At 40.3% G+C, this 18,586-nt stretch overlaps 1 protein-coding gene across 1 annotated transcript in view; it reads left to right on the forward strand.

Annotated features, from left to right (window-relative positions):
- Positions 1-599: 599 nt before the first annotated feature.
- UFL1 (UFM1 specific ligase 1) overlaps positions 600-18,586 on the forward strand; it is a gene marked incomplete at both ends in the record, with an annotated part of 57,565 nt that continues 39,578 nt past the window's right edge. Inside the window, 4 exons of the mRNA XM_079716287.1 lie at positions 600-676; positions 2,041-2,186; positions 3,467-3,495; positions 18,332-18,429. Coding sequence (XP_079572413.1) covers positions 600-676; positions 2,041-2,186; positions 3,467-3,495; positions 18,332-18,429 — 350 coding nt within the window. The remainder of the gene's footprint in view (positions 677-2,040; positions 2,187-3,466; positions 3,496-18,331; positions 18,430-18,586) is intronic.

Raw genomic sequence — 18,586 nt, forward strand, 5'->3', positions numbered from 1 at the left:
AGCAGTTCCCAACATTTATGGTACCCAAATTATTCATATTTGTGCAAAAAAAAAAAAAGTAATTATCCAACAGGTTCAAAGCTTTGAGCCCAAGTAAAAATAAGCATGATTCCCTATACAAATGGGATTGCCCTTCCTTAATAGCTAGAGAGGAGGGGATGCTAATTGCAGGCCCCGGCACATCTCCTCCCCGCCCCCCACCCCCAAAAATAAAACAAAGGGAGGGCAGAAAAAAAAAGAAGAGTGGTTAATTTGATTACCACTGCGCCAAAACATTAGGGATAATGCAAACAAAGACCTAAAGTAACACTTTATTAACTTGGCTTTCCTGCAACCCATCCGCGGCCGGGCAGAGACCTCGCGGCTTAGCTCTCAGCAGTCCCCGCCGGACTCCCATAGCCGAGGACAAACCTCCCGCGCGGGGTGGGCGGGGCTGCGGCCTTTCGGGCCCCGCCCACGCCTGCGTCGGCCGCACGCGTTTCGTAGCTGCGTCGGGGAGGAGTCTCTTGTCCCTCTGCGCGGCCCGTTCCGCGTCGGCTCCCGTGGCTTTTCGGCTGACGTGTCTACTGTTGGTCGACTGCTTGGCGAGTAGGGCAGAGATGGCGGACGCTTGGGAAGAGATTAGGCGGTTGGCGGCTGACTTCCAGCGGGCGCAGTTCGCAGAGGCCACGCAGAGGTGCCTGACCCTCCCTCTCCATTGTGGAGTCCAAAATAGCCCCTGGGCGGCCACGCCAAGATCTGAGGCCGCAAACCCCAGGCCTTGGACCCCGGACCTTCCCAGCCGCTGTCAGCGTTCCCGCCCCCTCCCCCGCTCCCAGAGCCTAGATTGCGGCTGCCAGTATAATTCTCGGCGGGGAGAGACCGAGAACATCCCCCCACCCTTTAAGCCCCAGCCAGGTGCAGGCGCGGCCTCCCCCCACGACAGCTGGGGCTGGTGACTTGGAGCTGTCTTAAGAACGTCCCTCCGACCCTTACTTAACCGTCAGCAAGTCGTTGCCTGTTATACACTTCCTGACTTAGAGCTTGAAAGGAGAGGCTAACCCCGAAGTACAGTACTTTGCAGATACTCTGTTGACCCCTTAAACATTTTGCCTTTTTATTCACCAGAACAGGTGTCCTAGGCCAGAGCCAGGGTCTCATTTGTCATTTTTAGGGACTCCGCACACTGATATTTCCCACTAACCTTTGGGGGGGGGTGTACTGAAAAGCACTCTAACTGCTTTTTTTTTTTTTTTTTGCGGTACGCGGGCCTCTCACTGTTGTGGCCTCTCCCGTTGCGGAGCACAGGCTCCGGACGCGCAGGCTCAGCGGCCATGGCTCACGGGCCCAGCCGCTTCGCGGCATGTGGGATCTTCCCGGACCGGGGCACGAACCCGTGTCCCCTTGCATCGGCAGGCGGACTCTCAACCACTGCGCCACCAGGGAAGCCCCCTAACTCTGCTTTTTACCATTACCGAGCACGTAAAAAGCTAGTAGAACCCTTTTTTATCCGTTGACTATTCCTTGTCTTGTTCCTTCTGGGGCTGAAGACTTTAATTCCTTGATGCTGTGTTTTGTATCAGTGCGAGCAAACTAGGACACTTAACGTGTTTTCCTATCTCCTGCCTACAGATGAGTTGTATGAATGAGGCAATAATGCATTCAGTAAAAGAAAATTTTGGTTTTTTTTTTTAACTGAAGCTAAAGTGAAAATTGAAATAAAAGTAGGGCAGTTTTTTCCCTTATGTAAATCACATGTCCTAATTTTTCAGATTTGAAGATTAGAAGGAGGCCTAGAAGAGAGAGCAAACTTGAAATCTGTAATAGAAAGATTTGTAACAATGAACTACATGATTTAAGTTCATGTAAACCTGTTTACTCCCTAGAACTTTTTTAATTTATTGAATTAGTATTATACTAATAAAAGATACAGATTTTGTAATATAGAACCTAATGACTACCCAAACCTTTTTAAAAGCCCATTTTCATACGTTTTCTTAATCATATTATGCACTGAATATATCAAATGCATTTTTAAAAGTTAACTTTTGTTTCCCTCAGGTTGTCAGAACGGAATTGCATTGAGATTGTGAATAAATTGATTGCTCAGAAACAGCTAGAAGTAGTTCACACACTTGATGGGAAGGAATATATTACTCCAGCCCAAATTAGTAAAGAAATGAGAGATGAGCTACATGTTCGAGGTGGTAAGTAATTCCTTAGTTTTTTTCTTCTGGTTCTTTGGAAGGGGGGAAAAAAACCCTTAAAACTATACATCATAAGTGATTTGGAGGTTATAGGACACCCTTTCAATTGTTAATATGGTAATCAGCCGTAATATTTTTAATAGATTTAGGTAAACATGATCGTATAATTTAAGTGAAGTCAAATATTGTCACTTTAAAAATAGCATTTTTATTATTTTGGGTTATGTGTTCTGTATGTGAATTAATCAGCTGTTTCTTTTCACAGTTCATGAATTTATTGGGTGACTCAGGGGTGGATACTTAGCTGCCTCTTACCAGGTGATAATTATGAAGAGGGAATAGAGCTTTTAAAGTATAGATTGTTGAAAATCAAGGTTGTACTACCATGCTCTTTTTTAAACTTTTAAGTATTTGCAAATTAGGAATCAATTAATAGGGTGCTACATCTGTTTGTAGGAAATGCTATGACAAGCATACAAGAAAGTTTTTGTTTCCTTTGTCTGGTAGAAATTTGAACAAATTACTGAGCAGATTTGAACACTTTGATTAGATTAGATGCATCTGTGAAAACAACTCATTAGATGTCATTAGATATAACCTTGGTGGGGTTTTTTTTTTTTTAGCGGTACGCTGGCCTCTCACTGTTGTGGCCTCTCCCGTTGCGGAGCACAGGCTCCGGACGCGCAGGCCCAGCGGCCATGGCTCACGGGCACAGCCGCTCTGCGGCATGTGGGATCTTCCCAGACCGGGGCACGAACCCATGTGCCCTGCATTGGCAGGCGGACTCTCAACCACTGCGCCACCAGGGAAGCCCTGGTGTTTGTTTTTTATCTTCCTGCATAGTCCTAATAAAATATTAGCTATAATTTGGAATACTTAACAGATATTCTTTAGCTAATAAGTGGTAACCTACCAGTTTCAAATAATTGAAAAAAGTTTACCTGAATTTAGTTGTCTGTATCTCTTTGGTCACAGTAGATAAAATTGCAAAGGGAGGTAAATAACCCCTGTATATCTGGCTAAACCGTGTATCAGCTGATTCTCTAATTGGCCTGATATGACAAATGGAACTTTGAAAATAAACTATTGTCTGTACCTTAAGTCATGAAAATTTATTCAGCTAATGGTTTGCATTTGAAGACATTAATAACTGCAGCCCTGTGTCCTTTGTAGAAGGAGGACCTTGACGGTCCAAAACATAAATCTGTTGGAATTTACAGTTTTTGGCTGGTATGTACTTAACACATAATGTAAAATAAATGAATGTCTTTTCTTTAAAGGTCGAGTAAACATTGTTGATCTGCAACAGGTAAATTTTAACTTTATAATAGTTTTTACTTTGATTCCTCAACTTTTTTTATATCATTAATTTTTTCAGTGCCCTAAGTATTCACTTGGTACTGGTATCATGTTTTGTGATTGTGAAGAAATAATTACATAACCCTCACTGACATATATTGAATCAGTTTAATAAGTTCTTCTTTCTCAGTTGACTTGCTTATTCTTTATTCTTTACGAAATAAACTCATAGTTGTCATTTTATGTAATTACAGAATTTATGTAATTTTGGGAGAAAAATCATCGGTTTCATGTTTGTTTTTAATATGTGGAAGTAAAAGAAATGTAGATATTTTTAGAAAATACAGGTGTACATGTCATCAGTAAGGTACACTACAGTATATACAAGAAACTGGCAAATTTTGTGTGAAATGGTATAACTTCTTTTTTTTTAATTTTTATTTTATACTGGAGTATAGTTGATTTATAGTTTTTTTTCAGATTCTTTTCCTGTATAGGTTATTACAGAATATTGAGTACCATTCCCTGTGCTATACAGTAGGTCCTTGTTGATTATCTATTTTATGTATAGTAATGTGTATATGTTAATCCCAAACTCCTAATTTATCCCTCCTCCTGACTTTTCCCCTTTGGTAACTATAAGTTTGTTTTCAAAGGCTCTGAGTCTGTTTCTGTTTTGTAAATAACTTCATTTGTATCATTTTTTTTTAGATTCCTCATATAAGTGATATCATATGATAATGGACTTTCTCTGTCTGACATACTCCACTTAATGTGATAATCTCTAGGTCCGTCCATGTTGCTGCAGATGGCATTATTTCATTCTTTCTTATGGCTGAGTACTATTCCATTGTATATATGTAGCACATCTTCTTTATCCATTCCTCTGTTGATGGACATTTTGGTTGTTTCCAACCTAATTGGAAGCAATTTACCTATTGTAAATAGTGCTGCAATGAACATTGCCATGCATGTATCTTTTTGAAGTACAATATTCTCCGGATATATGCCTAGGAGTGGGATTGCTGGATCATATGGCAACTCTATTTTTAGTTTTTTAAGGAACCTCCGTACAGTTCTCCATAGTGGTTGTACCAATATACATTCCCACCAACAGTGTAGGAGGGTTCCCTTTTCTCCATAACCTCTCCAGCATATATTGTTTGTAGACTTTTTGATGATGGCCATTCTGACCAGTGTTAGGTGATACCTGATTGTAGTTTTGATTTGCATTCTCTAATAATTAGTGATGTTGAGCATATTTTCATGTTGTTTTGGCCACCTATATGTTGATGGAGAAATGTCTGTTTAGATCTTCTGCCCATTTTTTGATTGGGTTGTTTTTTTGATATTGAGTTACATGAGCTGTTTGTATATTTTGGAGATTAATCCCTTGTCACCCACTTCGTTTGCAAATATTTTCTCCCATTCTGTGGATTGCCTTTTCGTTTTGTTTATGGTTTCCTTTGCGGTGCAAAACTTTTAAGTTTAGTTAGGTGCCATATTTTATTTTTGTTTTTATTTTCATTACTCTAGGAGGTAGATCCATAAAGATATTGCTGGGAGAAAGACGCAAGAGGGAGGGGATATGGGGATATATGTATATGTATAGCTGATTCACTTTGTTATACAGCAGAAACTCACACAACATTGTAAAGCAATTATACTCCAATAAAGATGTTAAAAAAATATTGCTGCGATTTACATCAAAGAGTGTTCTGCTTATGTTTTCCTCTAAGAGTTTTATAGTATCCAGTCTTACATTGAGGTCTGTAATCCATTTTGTGTTCATTTTTTTGTATGATGTTAGAGAGTGTTCTAATTTCATTCTTTTACATGTAGCTGTCCAGTTTTCCCAGCACCACTTACTGAAGAGACAGTCTTTTCTCCGTTGTATATTCTTGCCTCCTTCGTCATAGATGAATTAACCATAAGTGTGTGGGTTTATTTCTGGGCTTTCTGTCCTATTCTGTTGATCTATATTTCTGTTTTTTTGTGCCAGTGCCATACTGGTTTTTTGTTGTTGTTGTTGTTTGTTGTTTGTTTTTTGTTTTTTTTGTGTGGTACGCGGGCCTCTCACTGTTGTGGCCTCTCCCGTTGTGGAGCACAGGCTCCGGACACGCAGGCTCAGCGGCCATGGCACACGGGCCCAGCCGCTCCGCAGCATGTGGGATCCTCCCAGACCGGGGCACGAACCCGTGTCCCCTGCATCAGCAGGCGGACTCTCAACCACTGTGCCACCAGGGAAGCTTTTTTTGTTTTGATGACTGTAACCTGTAGTATAGTCTGAAGTCAAGGAGCCTGATTCCTCCAGCTCTGTTTTTCTTTCTCTGGATTGCTTTGGCTATTCGGAGTCTTTTGTATTTCCATACAAATTGTAAAACTTTTTGTTCTAGTTTTGTGAAAAATGCCATTGGTAATTTGATAGGAATTGCATTGAATTTGTAAATTGCCTTGGGTAGTATAGTCATTTTGACGATACTGATTCTTCCAGTCCAAGAGCATGATATATCTTTCCATCTGTTTGTGTCATCTTTGATTTCTTTCATCAGTATCTTACAGTTTTCAGAGTACGGGTCTTTTGCCTCCTTAGGTAGGTTTATTCCTAGGTATTTTATTCTTTTTGATGCAATGGTAAATGGGATTGTACCCTTAATTTCTCATTCTGATCTTTCGTTGTCAGTGTATAGAAAAGCAAGAGATTTCTGTATGTTAATTTTGTATCCTGCGACTTTACCAATTTCCTTGATGAGCTTTACTTATCTGGTAGCATCTTTAGGATTTTCTGTGTGTAGTGTCATTTCATCCTCAAACAATGACAGTTTTACTTCCTTTCCAATTTGGATTCCTTTTATTTCCTTTTTTTATCCGATTGCCATGGCTAGGACTTCCAAAACTATGTTGAATAAAAGTGGTGAGAGTGGACATCCTTATCTTGTTTCTGATTTCAGAGGAAATGCTTTCAGCTTTTCCCCATTGAGTATGATGCTAGCTATAGGTTTGTCATATATGGCCTTTATTATGTTGAGGTGTGTTCCCTCTATGCCCAATTTTCTGGAGAATTTTTATCATAAATTGGTGTTGAATTTTGTCAAAAGCTTTTTCTGCATCTATTGAGTTTATCATATGGTTTTTATTCTTCAGTTTTGTGATGTGTGTCACACTGATTGATTTGCGCGTATTGAAAAATTCTTGCATGCTTGGGATAAATCCCACTTGATTGTGGTGTCATTTAAGGCCTGTGTTTCTTCTAATGTATTGTTGGATTCGTTTGCTAGTATTTTGTTGAGGATTTTTGTGTCTATGTTCATCAGTGATATTGACCTGTAATTTTCTTTTTTTGTGATATCTTTGTCTGGTTTTGGTATCAGGGTGAAGGTGGCCTCACAGAATGAGTTTGGGAGTGTTCCTTCCTCTGCAACTTTTTGGAAGAGTTTCAAAAGGATAGGTGTTGACTCTTCTCTAAATGTTTGATAGAATTTGCCTGTGAAGCCATCTGGTCCTGGAATTCTGTTTGTTGGAAGTTTTTAAATCACAGTTTCAACGTCGGTACTTGTGAATGGTCTGTTCATATTTTCTGTTTCTTCCTGGTTCAGTCTTGAAAGGTTGTACCTTTCTAAAAATTTGTCCATTTCTTCTAGGTTGTCCATTTTATTGACATATAGTTGCTTGTAGTAGTCTCTCATGATCCTTCGTATTTCTGTGATGTCTGTTGTAACTTCTCCTTTTTCATTTCTAATTTTATTGATTTGAGCCTTCTCTTTTTTTTTCTTGATGAGGCTGGCTAAAGGTTTATCAATTTTGTCTATCTTCTCAAAGAACCAGCTTTTAGTTTTATTGATCTTTGCTACTGTTTTCTTTGTTTCTATTTCATTTATTTCTGCTTTGATCTTTATGATTTCTTTCCTTCTACTAACTTTAGGTTTTGTTTGTCCTTCTTTTTTAGTTGCTTTAGGTGTAAGGTTAGGTTGTTTATTTGAGATTTTTCTTGTTTCCTGAGGTAAGATTGTATTGCTATAAACTTCCCTCTTATAACTGCCCTTGCAGTGTCCCATAGGTTTTGGATTGTTGTGTTTTCATTTTCATTTGTCTCTAGGTATTTTTTGATTTCCTCTTTGATTTCTTCAGTGATCCATTTGGATTGTTTAGCCTTTATGTGTTTTTGTTTATTATAGGTTTTTTCCTGTAATTGACTTCTAATCTCATAGCATTGTGGTTGGAAAAGATGCGTGATATGATTTTGGTTTTCTTCAATTTACTGAGGCTTGATTTGTGGCCCATGATGTGATCTATCCTGGAGAATGTTCTGTGTGCACTTGAGAAGAAAGTGTAATCTGCTGCTTTTGGATAGAATGTCCTATAGATATCAGTTAAGTCCATCAGCTCTAATGTGTCATTTAAGGCCTGTGTTTCCTTATTGATTTTCTGTCTGGGTAATCTGTCCATTTATGTAAGTGGGGTGTTAAAGTCCCCCACTTTTATTGTGTTACTGTTGATTTCTCCTTTTATGTCTGTTAGCATTTGCCTTTTATGTTGAGGTGCTCTTGTGTTGTGTGCATATATATTTATAATTGTTGTGTCTTCTTTGTAGATTAATCCTGTGATCATTATGTAGTGTCCTTCTGTGTCTCTTATAACAGTCTTTATTTTAAAGTCTCTTTTGTCTGATATGAGTATTGCTACTCAAGCTCTCTTTTGATTTCCATTTGCATGGCATACATTTTTCCATCCCCTCACTTTCAGTCTCTATGTGTCCGTAGCTCTGAAGTGGGTCTCTTGTAGACAGCATATCTATGGGTCTTGTTTTTGTACTCATTCAGCCAATCTTTTGGTTGAATCATTTAATCCATTCACATTTAAGGTAATTATTGATACGTATGTTCTTATTGCCATTTTGTTAATTGTTTTGGGTTTGTTTTTGTAGGTCTTTTTTCTTCCCTTCCTCTTTTGTTCTCTTGTGATTTGATGACTATCTTTAGTGTTGTATTTGGATTGCTTTCTCTTTTTTGAGTGTGTATCGTAGATTTTTGGTTTGCAGTTACATGAGGTTTTGATACAACAGTGTGTATATATACAAGATTGTTTTAAGTTGCTGGTGTTTTAATTTCAAATGCATTTCCAATGTCCTGCATTTTTACTCTCTTTTTCTCAAGATTGCTGGTTTTGATATTATATCTGTGTGTGGATGATTTCCTACCTTTAATGTATGTTTGCCTTTGCTGGTGAGCTTTTCCATTTGTAGTTCTCTTGTTTCTAGTTCTGGATTTCTCTTTCCACCTAGAGAAGTTCCTTTAGCATTGGTTGCAAAGTTGGTCTGGTGAATTCGCTTAGCTTTTGCTTGTCTGTAAAGCTTGATTTCTCCATCGAATCTGAATGAGAGCCTCACTGGGTAGGGTATTCCTGCTTGTAGGATTTTTCCCTTTCATCACTTTAAATATATCGTAGTACTCCCTTCTGGCTTGCATAGTTTCTGCTGAAAAATCAGCTGATTTTCTTATGGGGATTCCCTTGTATGTTATTTGTTTCTTTTTCCTTGTTTCTTTTAATATTTTCTCTTTGTCTTTAATTTTTGTCAGTCTGATCAGTATGTGTCTTGGCTTGTTCCTCCTTGGGTTTATCCTGTGAGGGACTCTGCGCTTACTGGTCTTGAGTGAGTGTTTCCTTTCTCGTGTTAGGGAAGTTTTTGGCTGTTACCGCTTCAAATATTTTCTCATGCCCTTGCTCTCTCTCTCCTCCTTCTGGGACCCCTATAATGTGAATGTTGGCACATTTAATGTCCCAGAGGTGTCCTAGGTTGTCCTCATTTCTTTTCATTCTTTTTTCTTTATTCTGTTCCACGGCAGTGATTTCCACCAATCTATCTTCCAGCTCATTTATGTGTTCTTCTGCCTCATTTATTCTGCTGTTGATTCCTTCTAGTGTATTTTTCATCACAGTTATTGTATTGTTCATCTCTGTTTGTTCTTTAAATCTTCTAGCTCTTGTTTAACATTTCTTGTATCTCCCCAGTCTGTGCCTTCATTCTTTTTCCGAGATCTTGGATCATCTTTGCTATCATTATTCTGAATTCTTTTTTAGGCAGATTGCCCATTTCCACTCCACTTAGTTGTCCTTCTGGGGCTTTATCTTATTCCTTTATCTGGAACATATTTCTCTGCCATGTCATTTTAGTTAACTTTCTGTGTTTGAGGTTTCCATTCCACAGGCTTCAGGATTGTAGTTCTCTTGCTTCTGGTGTTTGCTTCCTGGTGGGTGAGGTTGGTTCAGGGGCTTGTGCAGTCTTCCTGGTGGGAGGGACTGGTGCCTGCCCCCTGGTGGACAGGGCAGAGCTGGGTCCTGCCCCTCTGGTGGACAGGAGGGGTGTGTCTAGAGGTGGTTGTGGGCTCAAGACAATGTTAGGTAGCCTTTCTGTTGATGAATGGGGCCTGGTCCCACCCTGTTGGTTGTTTGGCCTGAGGTGTCCCAACACTGGAGCCTGCAGGCTGTTGGGTGGGGCCAGATCTTGGTGCCAAAATGGGGACCTCCAAAAGAGCTCATGCCGAGTATTCCCTGGGGCCTCTGCCACCAGTGTCCTTGCCCCTGCAGTGTGCCACAGCAGACCCCCACCTTCCTAGGAGACCCTCCAGGACCCTCAGGTAGGTCTGGCCCAGGCTACTGTGGAGTCACTGCTTTGCTCTGGGTCCTAGTGCATATGAAACCTTGTGTGTGCCCTCCAAGTGTGGAGTCTCTATTTCCCCTAGTCCTGTGGAGCTCCTGCACTCAAGCCCACCGGCCTTCAAAGCCAAATGCTCTGGGGGCTCTTCCTCCTGATGCCAGACCCCTAGGCTGGGGAGCCTGACGTGGGGATCAGAACTCTCACTTCTGTGGGAGAAACTCTGTAACTCTGTAGAGGATCCAGTTTGTGGATTATCCACCTGGCGGGTACGGGGTTTGATTATATTGAGAAAGGACCCCTCCTGTCATCTCCTTGTGGCTCCTTTGTCTTTGGATTTGGAATATCCTTTTTGATAGGTTCCAGTCTTTTTTGTTGATAGTCGTTCAGCAGTTAGTTGTGATTTTGGTGTTTTCTTGAGAGGAGGTGAGCTCACATCCTTCAGCTCCACCGCCTTGTTTCCCTACCTTCCAAAAATGAGCAGAACTGATGTCGTTAGGTTAGAGGACCTTGGTCCTTGTCTTTTTTGGAGAAAGAATTCCACCGTAAAGCAGGCACAGAGTTTATCGGAAGCACAGTATGTACAAAGAGAACGAAGAAGCAATTTATTTAGAGCAAAGCAGAAATACACACACAGAGAAGAGTGTGGACGTTCTCCCTGATGAGGAACACACCAGAGAGGGGATTTAAATCACGTATATGGAGGCAGTTTGTCCAGGCCTTTGTTTTCCTTTGGCCAGTCATCTTACTTCGTTTCCCACCTCTGACCAGACCCAGGGCCCTTCCTGATATGCATGTGCATCTTTTTGCCAAGGTGGATTCCAGCACAGAGGCCTATGGAAGATTGACAGCACCTTTTATGGGGCAGCACCCCTTCCTTTGTGACCCCCAAGGAGTCTTTCTGCACATGTGCAGTCAGGGAGGTTTCCTTGACCTCAGGAGTGATAGATGCAGTCATCTTATCTAATTACTTCAGCAGAGCTCAGCTCCTGCCATTAACTTTGTCGTTGAAGTGTCCAGGGCATACAAACCTCCAATTACTCTGCCTGACAAACTCTAGCTGTTCAGCCCAGGGGCCTGTCTACCTTTTACCTCAAATCCCCCCGAGAGACGTGAACCCCAAGAAATCTTTATTGGGAGGATGAACAGCAACAATCTTTCCTCTATAGATTCTTCAGGCTGGCAAGGGGCTCATAGATCCTACCTACTTGGGGCCGTGGAGCCCTCACCAGGTCTCATTAAGGTGCCCCAGGGTGACTTCTGTTATTATTCTGCCAAGATCCGTTTCAAGGAATGGCTGGAATCTCTGGATCACCATCATCTTGTCTGGGAAACTGTTGCATCCTGGAGAGAACAAACTGAACAAGTAGATTAAAAGAAGGCAAGGGCCAAAGATCAGTAAAAGAATTATTGTAACCAGAGGCCCAAGCAGGAGTAAGAACCAGGTTACATTTGGTAACAGTTTTGATACGGGTCCAGATAGAGTCAGTACTTGGCTTATCCTGTCCAAAGGATGGAACCATTTGGCCTGGTCATATATTTTTGATGTCCTTTTCTATTAACCCAGTGTGATTGTTGTAGGTGTTACAGCCCCAGTTAGAAGCAGTTGGAGGATTGACAACCTGAACATTAATAGACAAAACAGATCTCTTTTTTTTTTTCCAGGAGAATAAGCCTGAGATCCAATATGGACCTGGTGCTTTGGGGAGACTTGTAGCCACGTAGCCAGTTGTCTAGTTTTATCTAAGTAGGTTTTAACCTTTGATGTGGTATTAACACATAAATAACAGGAGCTATTGATCACTACACATGTCCCTTCTTTCTGTTAATGTATGATCTAAAGCAATTTTATTATTTAAAAATGTAGTAGTTAGAAAAGGAGACCTTGAAAACGTAAGGTTGTAGCTACCAGCTGTCAGCTGGTATTGTCCTGAGAACGGCTGGTGGCGTCAAGTTTGACACAGCTCATAAAACTTAAGTTCTCAGCAATACAAAGTCTTTTCTGAAATCACGCCCATAGTGTTACCTAGTATTACCTTGGATGGCTGAACTACAGCTCCTTCATTTTGACTTTTAATTGTAATTTTTCCCTTAATAGCCAAAGCAGATGTCACCATTAATGATTCTAGTGTTTTTCTAGGTATGAGAAGAGGCAAGAATTTGGGATCAAAAAAATCCTTACCTGAAATCTAACTGTCAGAAGGCCTGTTCTGTCACTTTTTCCCAGAGCACAGAGTGCCTCATTTCTGATTTCCATCCCGAACTCTTTTCATGGGATGCTGAAGGTCAGCAGCTGAAGCAGCTCATGATTTAATCCTTGTAGAGGTAGATGGCGAGTGCCAGTTTCCAGTTGGCAGGGCGCTTTATAATCATAAATTTGAACGTGGTTTGGGTGGCATTTTATGACCATTTTGTACCATGGCGCTAGGAATGTTCATTCCCAGGTCTGGTGAAGATTTTGCTGACAGGCCACTCACTGTGCTATTTATTACTGGACCAGGCCTTGTTATCAGTAGCCAAAAGTCTCTGGACCACCTGTCTTACTAGTCTCTTATGATCTAGGAAAATATTCCCTCTTGTTGCTTCCTCCCATATCTAGAGTTACACTGTTAACAGTCATTGATTTCGTATGAGACTATATATCATCATTTTATCAGAGATCAGTCACATATTTGGTAATGTAAGAAATAACAATTTTGTAAAACAGGCAATAAAAAATAATATAGCTAGCAGTATTAGTAAGGTCAGAAGTAAGGGTTTAAGTCAAGAACTTACATTAGGTTCAGCCTAGTATATCCCCAAGTTGTCTGTCTTAGTCTGTTTTGTACCACTTTGTATCTTTAAGGGAAATTATTTACATTGGCATTGTCCATAAGACATTCAGCCTAATTTCCTAATGTTACTAGGCTGGTTATCCTTAGTATAGTCTAATTGTTCCTTTAAACTTAAATGATCATAGCCTGGTGTTAATCTCCAGGTTGTAGATCATGGAGTATGTGATCTTTATCCAAAGGTTGATTATGAAGTTAGGCTTCAGAAAGAAACTTAGAATGTCCCTTTAATAATTTAATTAGGGCTTCCCTGGTGGTGCAGTGGTTGAGAGTCCACCTGCCGATGCAGGGGACACGGGTTCGTGCCCTGGTCTGGGAAGATCCCACATGCCGCGGAGCGGCTGGGCCCGTGAGCCATGGCCGCTGAGCCTGCGCATCTGGAGCCTGTGCTCCGCAACGGGAGAGGCCACAACAGTCAGAGGCCCGTGTACCACAAAAAAAAAAAAAAAAAAATTAATTAAATTTTGTAAAAATATAATGTTAACAGCAAGGAACTATCTGGGAAGTGAGTCTTAGTAGACACAGGCCTTAATTAACAAAACGAGAATTTAATATTTAGTGAAACATAATCCTTTTTCTAAAATTGTCCTCATTGCCACCAAACACAGCCAAGACCAATTTGTTTTCAAAATAAGTTTGGTCCATTGACCACATAGGCTCCTCCATACTGACTCTGGTTTAACTCCTCAGAAGGAGTCTCAGACTAAATTACCAAAAGGCCTCTCAAGGCCAAGAAAGCCATGCCAAAGGCCTGCCATCAGATTTTGCTTAGGTGGATTTCTGTCTTCTAGAGGTCCCTAAAGTATTTTGAGATTACTGTACATGTCAGGAGGCAGGCTTTTTTATTTACCTGATAAGGCTCTTCATAACCCAAGGATCTCCAGTTTCTGGAGGGACCAGGCAAAGAGAAAAATGTTTTAATTTTATCCTCAGGTGTAAATTACCAAATTGTTGTAAGCCATATGTAGCTTGAGGAGAAGGGCTTTTCTGTATCTGAAAAACAAAGATTAGAAGTTGGTAATATGTCAAAGTCATAAAAATTAATCATATTTACCAGTTCATTTAATCCCATGTAATTAATTTTTGTTCTGTTTGAGTCCACTTTTTCCATTAGTTTTGTTGACCTTGCCTGATGATTGAGGATGATAGTTACAGTGATAATTTCAAGAAGTTTGTGTTAAGGCTTATATGATTTGTTTAGTGAAGTGGGTGCCTCGATCACTGGAGGTTGAAGAAGGTATACCCCAAGTGGAAAACACATTTTTTAACCATTTTCTTTTCATTGTGAGGGCATCAGCCCTGCAGCCAGGGAAGGCTTTAACCCATCAAGTAAAAATGGAGTTTGCCAGGGAGCTGAGAAAAGCCAGGTGGCCATCTTGGATTTCCCATAGCCCTGACTGTTTAATTTACAGCTATTGTTTACCCATTTTAAGTTCCCTGATTTAGGAATAGACCATTGCCATGTTACAAGGACATCAGGATGGCAGAGTCTGACAGTCAGACTTTGTGTCTTTGTGTCTTTGTAGAAGCAGAGTGAACTTTATCTACATGTGTCATGATCTTTACAGATTCTGTCATTGTTACCTTTTATTTGACAATATTTCTCCTGTAATTTAATCTGTCAAATAATCCCAGTTAGTGTAATATTTTTCTGAGATGCCTCAGGGGCCCTCTGAAGTGCCTTGAAGTTAGCTGGAGGTCAGAAGAACTTTAATTAGAATTTGACACTTGGGAAGTTTGTTAAAAAATATCCAAAAAAATATCAAAAAGTTTTAAAACAGTCAAATAGAATCATAGATCATTGTGAAATAATACTTATTTACTCAATCAAAGTAACAAAAGATTTCAAAAGCAAATACAAATCACCTAAAGACAGAAATTCACACAGTGTGTTATCAAAAGCAGCATTCCAAGAAAACTTTGTTCTCTTAACAGAGAGAGAAAACTAAATTCCAGTCTTTGTATCTTCTATCACCGACAACATATATTCTACTTGCTTCACACATTGAAATGCTTCCCTTATCATTTTAGTAGCTTTAATTACATATTATACTTGTTAACCCTTAAAACCTTAACCTCTAGCGAAAACCAAGAAGAAAGCAATTGTGAACTGTTTGTCGTATTGGCATTTCCTGATTAGCAAACTTAATATATTCCATAACCTCTAAAAACATGCATTTTCCCAAAGCACAATTTTTCTCAATGTAATACAAGGCATGTGTCTGATAAACCCAAACATCTTTAGTTTCCCTCTTGCGAGAAGACAAAAGTAGGCGAATTTAGATTCGTTCAGCGATCAATATTCCAGTATTTTATCTTAAAAATGATTTAGACGTTTAATGACTTTTTATCATTTGACTTGATTTAGCAAAACTAAAGTTTCAAGGTACCAAAAATCTGGAAAAACTAAAACATAATTATTCCCACAGTGTTTACTCAAAAGCTTTTATCCCATACCAAGTTAATTCTCTTGTTGACAAATGTAACAGATACAGTGTGAACTTAATGACTTTCAGTAAACCTAGGTACAACAAAGGTATTATACTTAATATTGATGACTCTAGAGACATGTCTGTATTAATAAACTTAAACTAACTTTAATATCAGATATCAATTCAATACTGAATATTTCCCAGATCATGTGAACCTGAAATTTGTTTAGCTTAGTTTCTCTTGTATATAGAATTGTTTGATTATAAGCACTTACTTTTCTTTCAGCCAATTATATAGAGTTCATTTATGAATTAGCCTCAGCAATATTATCCGCAGACAGAGACACATACTGAGATATACATAAATCCAGACAGACAGAGATCTCACAGTTTCTGCTTGAGGCTTAAAATGCCTCTTTGCTTTTTTTTCCCCTTGGCTTGAAGTTCTACTAATTAACCCAAGGCTGAAGTCTCAGGCAAAGTGGGCTGTGTTTGTCTCTCAAGGTACATGGTAAGAGTCAACTTCAGTCTTTCTCCTAGGCATATTTTTGTTCTCTCAGGGTCAGAATTCTGAAAAAAAGTATTTTAACAAGCTAGCTTTCTCTAATTGCATATGCAGAAAGAACCAGTTTTGCAATTTCAAAAGGGTTTTATCGTAACCAGTTTTTTCTGGAGTCTAAAGAGTATTGTGGCCATACAGTGTCAAAAAAAAATCATCTTTTTCTATATTCATAGTTTCATAGCTAGAATTTAGACCAAAGAGTGCTCAAATTGGCCCTAATGACAGAGGCAGACTGGCTGATACATTGTTGTCCCAGGGATACCTTCCATAGCGTTTATGACTAAAAGTGGACAGAAAGAACGAAAAGAACTTAGTGCCCTGAGAGCGTTTCTGAGGGGTGTTTTTTTTTGGTTTAGAAGGAGATCCTCCCATGTTGAATAACCTGCAACCGAGAACAGTGCTCCTGGAAATGAAGTCCAGCATCCTGGAAACATTACTAGGAGGCACCTGGAGGAGATTCAGAATGTCCTCTGAATGTCTTTCCATCTTAATGCTGATGGGCTTCGGAGCATCCTCTACTCTCCCACTGATTTCTAACCAGACATCTCTGGTCAGCTTTGGTTCCTTGCACAGGGTGCCCTCCCTTCTTACCTGGGGTGGACATTTGAACCAGTGCAGAGCGGTTGCCGGTTTTCCCTTAAGCTTTATAGACATCAGATCTCCCCTATGTCCTATAACAAGATTTCCTACTGGGATGTACTCCTTGGGATTGAGCATTTTTAAAATTTATGACATTATCTGCTGGGAATTGGCCAGCCCAGTAGGCTGTCCATAGCTGTGTAAGGGCTGCCAAAGCTTGAGGGGTGGGGGGGTCCGAGAGGTAAAAGGAACTCTTGGAAGAATTGGAGTTGGGAAACATAATTATTTTCCAAAGTCATATGCCCTGGTGTTTTTTGTAACAAAGATAAGACCTCAGGGAGCCTATGCACTCAGCCTGACAAAGACAGCATTGGCAGTTTAGAAATAAAAAGCAAAAGATCTTCTCCCAGGAGGGTGTGAAAATATGTAGTGAAAAACAGACCCTATGTGCAAGAAAAGTAGGAAAGAAAGGTGCAGGCCAAAGGAGAAGGTAAGGAAGATAGTGCAAGCAGAGGTCTCTAGCCATAGTTGAGAAAGACCTGCAAGTTACCTTGGAAGCAATCCAAGTCATGGCACCAGATGACGTCGGCAGGTGAGAGGACCTTGGTCCTTGTCTTCTTGGGAGAAAGAATTCCACAAAAAGACATTGTAAAGCAGGCACAAGATTTATTGGAAGCACAGTATGTGCAAAGAGAACAAAGAACCAGTTTATTTAGAGCACAGCAAAAATACACACCCAGAGAAGAGTGCAGGCATCCTCCCTAATGAGGAGCACACCAGAGAGGTGATTTAAATCACTTATATGGAGGCAGTTTTTCCAGGTGTTTGTTTTTCTCTGGCCAGTCATCTTGCTTCATTTCCAACCTCTGACCAGACCCAGGGCGCTTCTCCACATGCGTGTGCATCTTTTTGCCAAGATGGATTCCAGCGCAGCATTGACAGCACCTATTATGGGGTAGCACGCCTCCCTTTTTGACCCCCGAGGAGTCTTTCTGCACATGTGCAGTCAGAGAGGTCTCCTTGACCTCAGGAGTGATAGATGTGGTCATCTTATCTCTTTAATCTGGCAGAGCTCAGCTCCTGCCATTAGCTTTGTCCTTGAAGTGTCTAGGGAACACAGAGCTCCAATTTACTCTGCCTGACAAACTCTAGCTGTTCAGCCCAGGGGCCCATCTACATCTACCTCCTACCTCAGAACCACCAGCCAGGATCTGCCGAGAAGCCTTGTTCACGAAGCCAACAGCAGGTTTGGCTGACGTCTTAGCAAGCCTGAGAACCACAGCAGGGGCTGAGATGCATGGGCCAGCTTGATCCCCTGAATTCTGGCCTGCAGAGCCTTTCCTGAGCGAGAGAGCCAGGGCTGGGTTGATCCTTGGGCCAAGTGGCTGCCTGTGGGGCGGCGGTCTGGCGACTCCTCCGAGGCAATGGGCGGTTTGGGTCGCAGACTCACCAACTCACTGTGTGATCTCTGGCGAGTTGGGACTTGCCTGTTGTGCCCCACCAGACTCCCCAGGCTACAGGAGGGACTCTGGAGGAGAAAAGACCCCTGAAATGGTGTAACTTCTTATTACGAACTTTCTTAGCAAGTGAAAATGTACTTGTTCAGAAATGAAAGTAAATAAGCAACAAGCCTCTAATTTTTTGAGACTTTTTATAATATTTCATATCCATTTAAAATTCACCTAAGGATAATTTTTTTTAAGTAAGTTTTTTTTTAAAGTTCTAAATATGTAATTTCAAACTTAAACAGTATGAACTTATCACTAATAGAATTTGTACTTATTTTCCAGGCGATTAATGTGGATCTGACTCATATTGAAAATAGAATTGGTGACATTGTTAAATCAGAAAAACATGTTCAACTAGTGTTGGGACAACTGATAGATGAGTATGTACAATATTTAAGAACACTTTTTTGTTTTTTTTGTAAGTAAATTTATACTTAAATTTAGAACAGTTGTGGCCACTTCAGCATTTTGTTTAGAACTCTTTTAGTGCTGATTTTCATTGTAAGGATCATTGTACTTAAAAAGTAAGTGCTTAAT

This window comes from Hyperoodon ampullatus (genome assembly GCF_949752795.1).
Source record: "Hyperoodon ampullatus genome assembly, chromosome: 12".
NCBI classification, from domain to species: Eukaryota; Metazoa; Chordata; class Mammalia; order Artiodactyla; family Ziphiidae; genus Hyperoodon; species Hyperoodon ampullatus.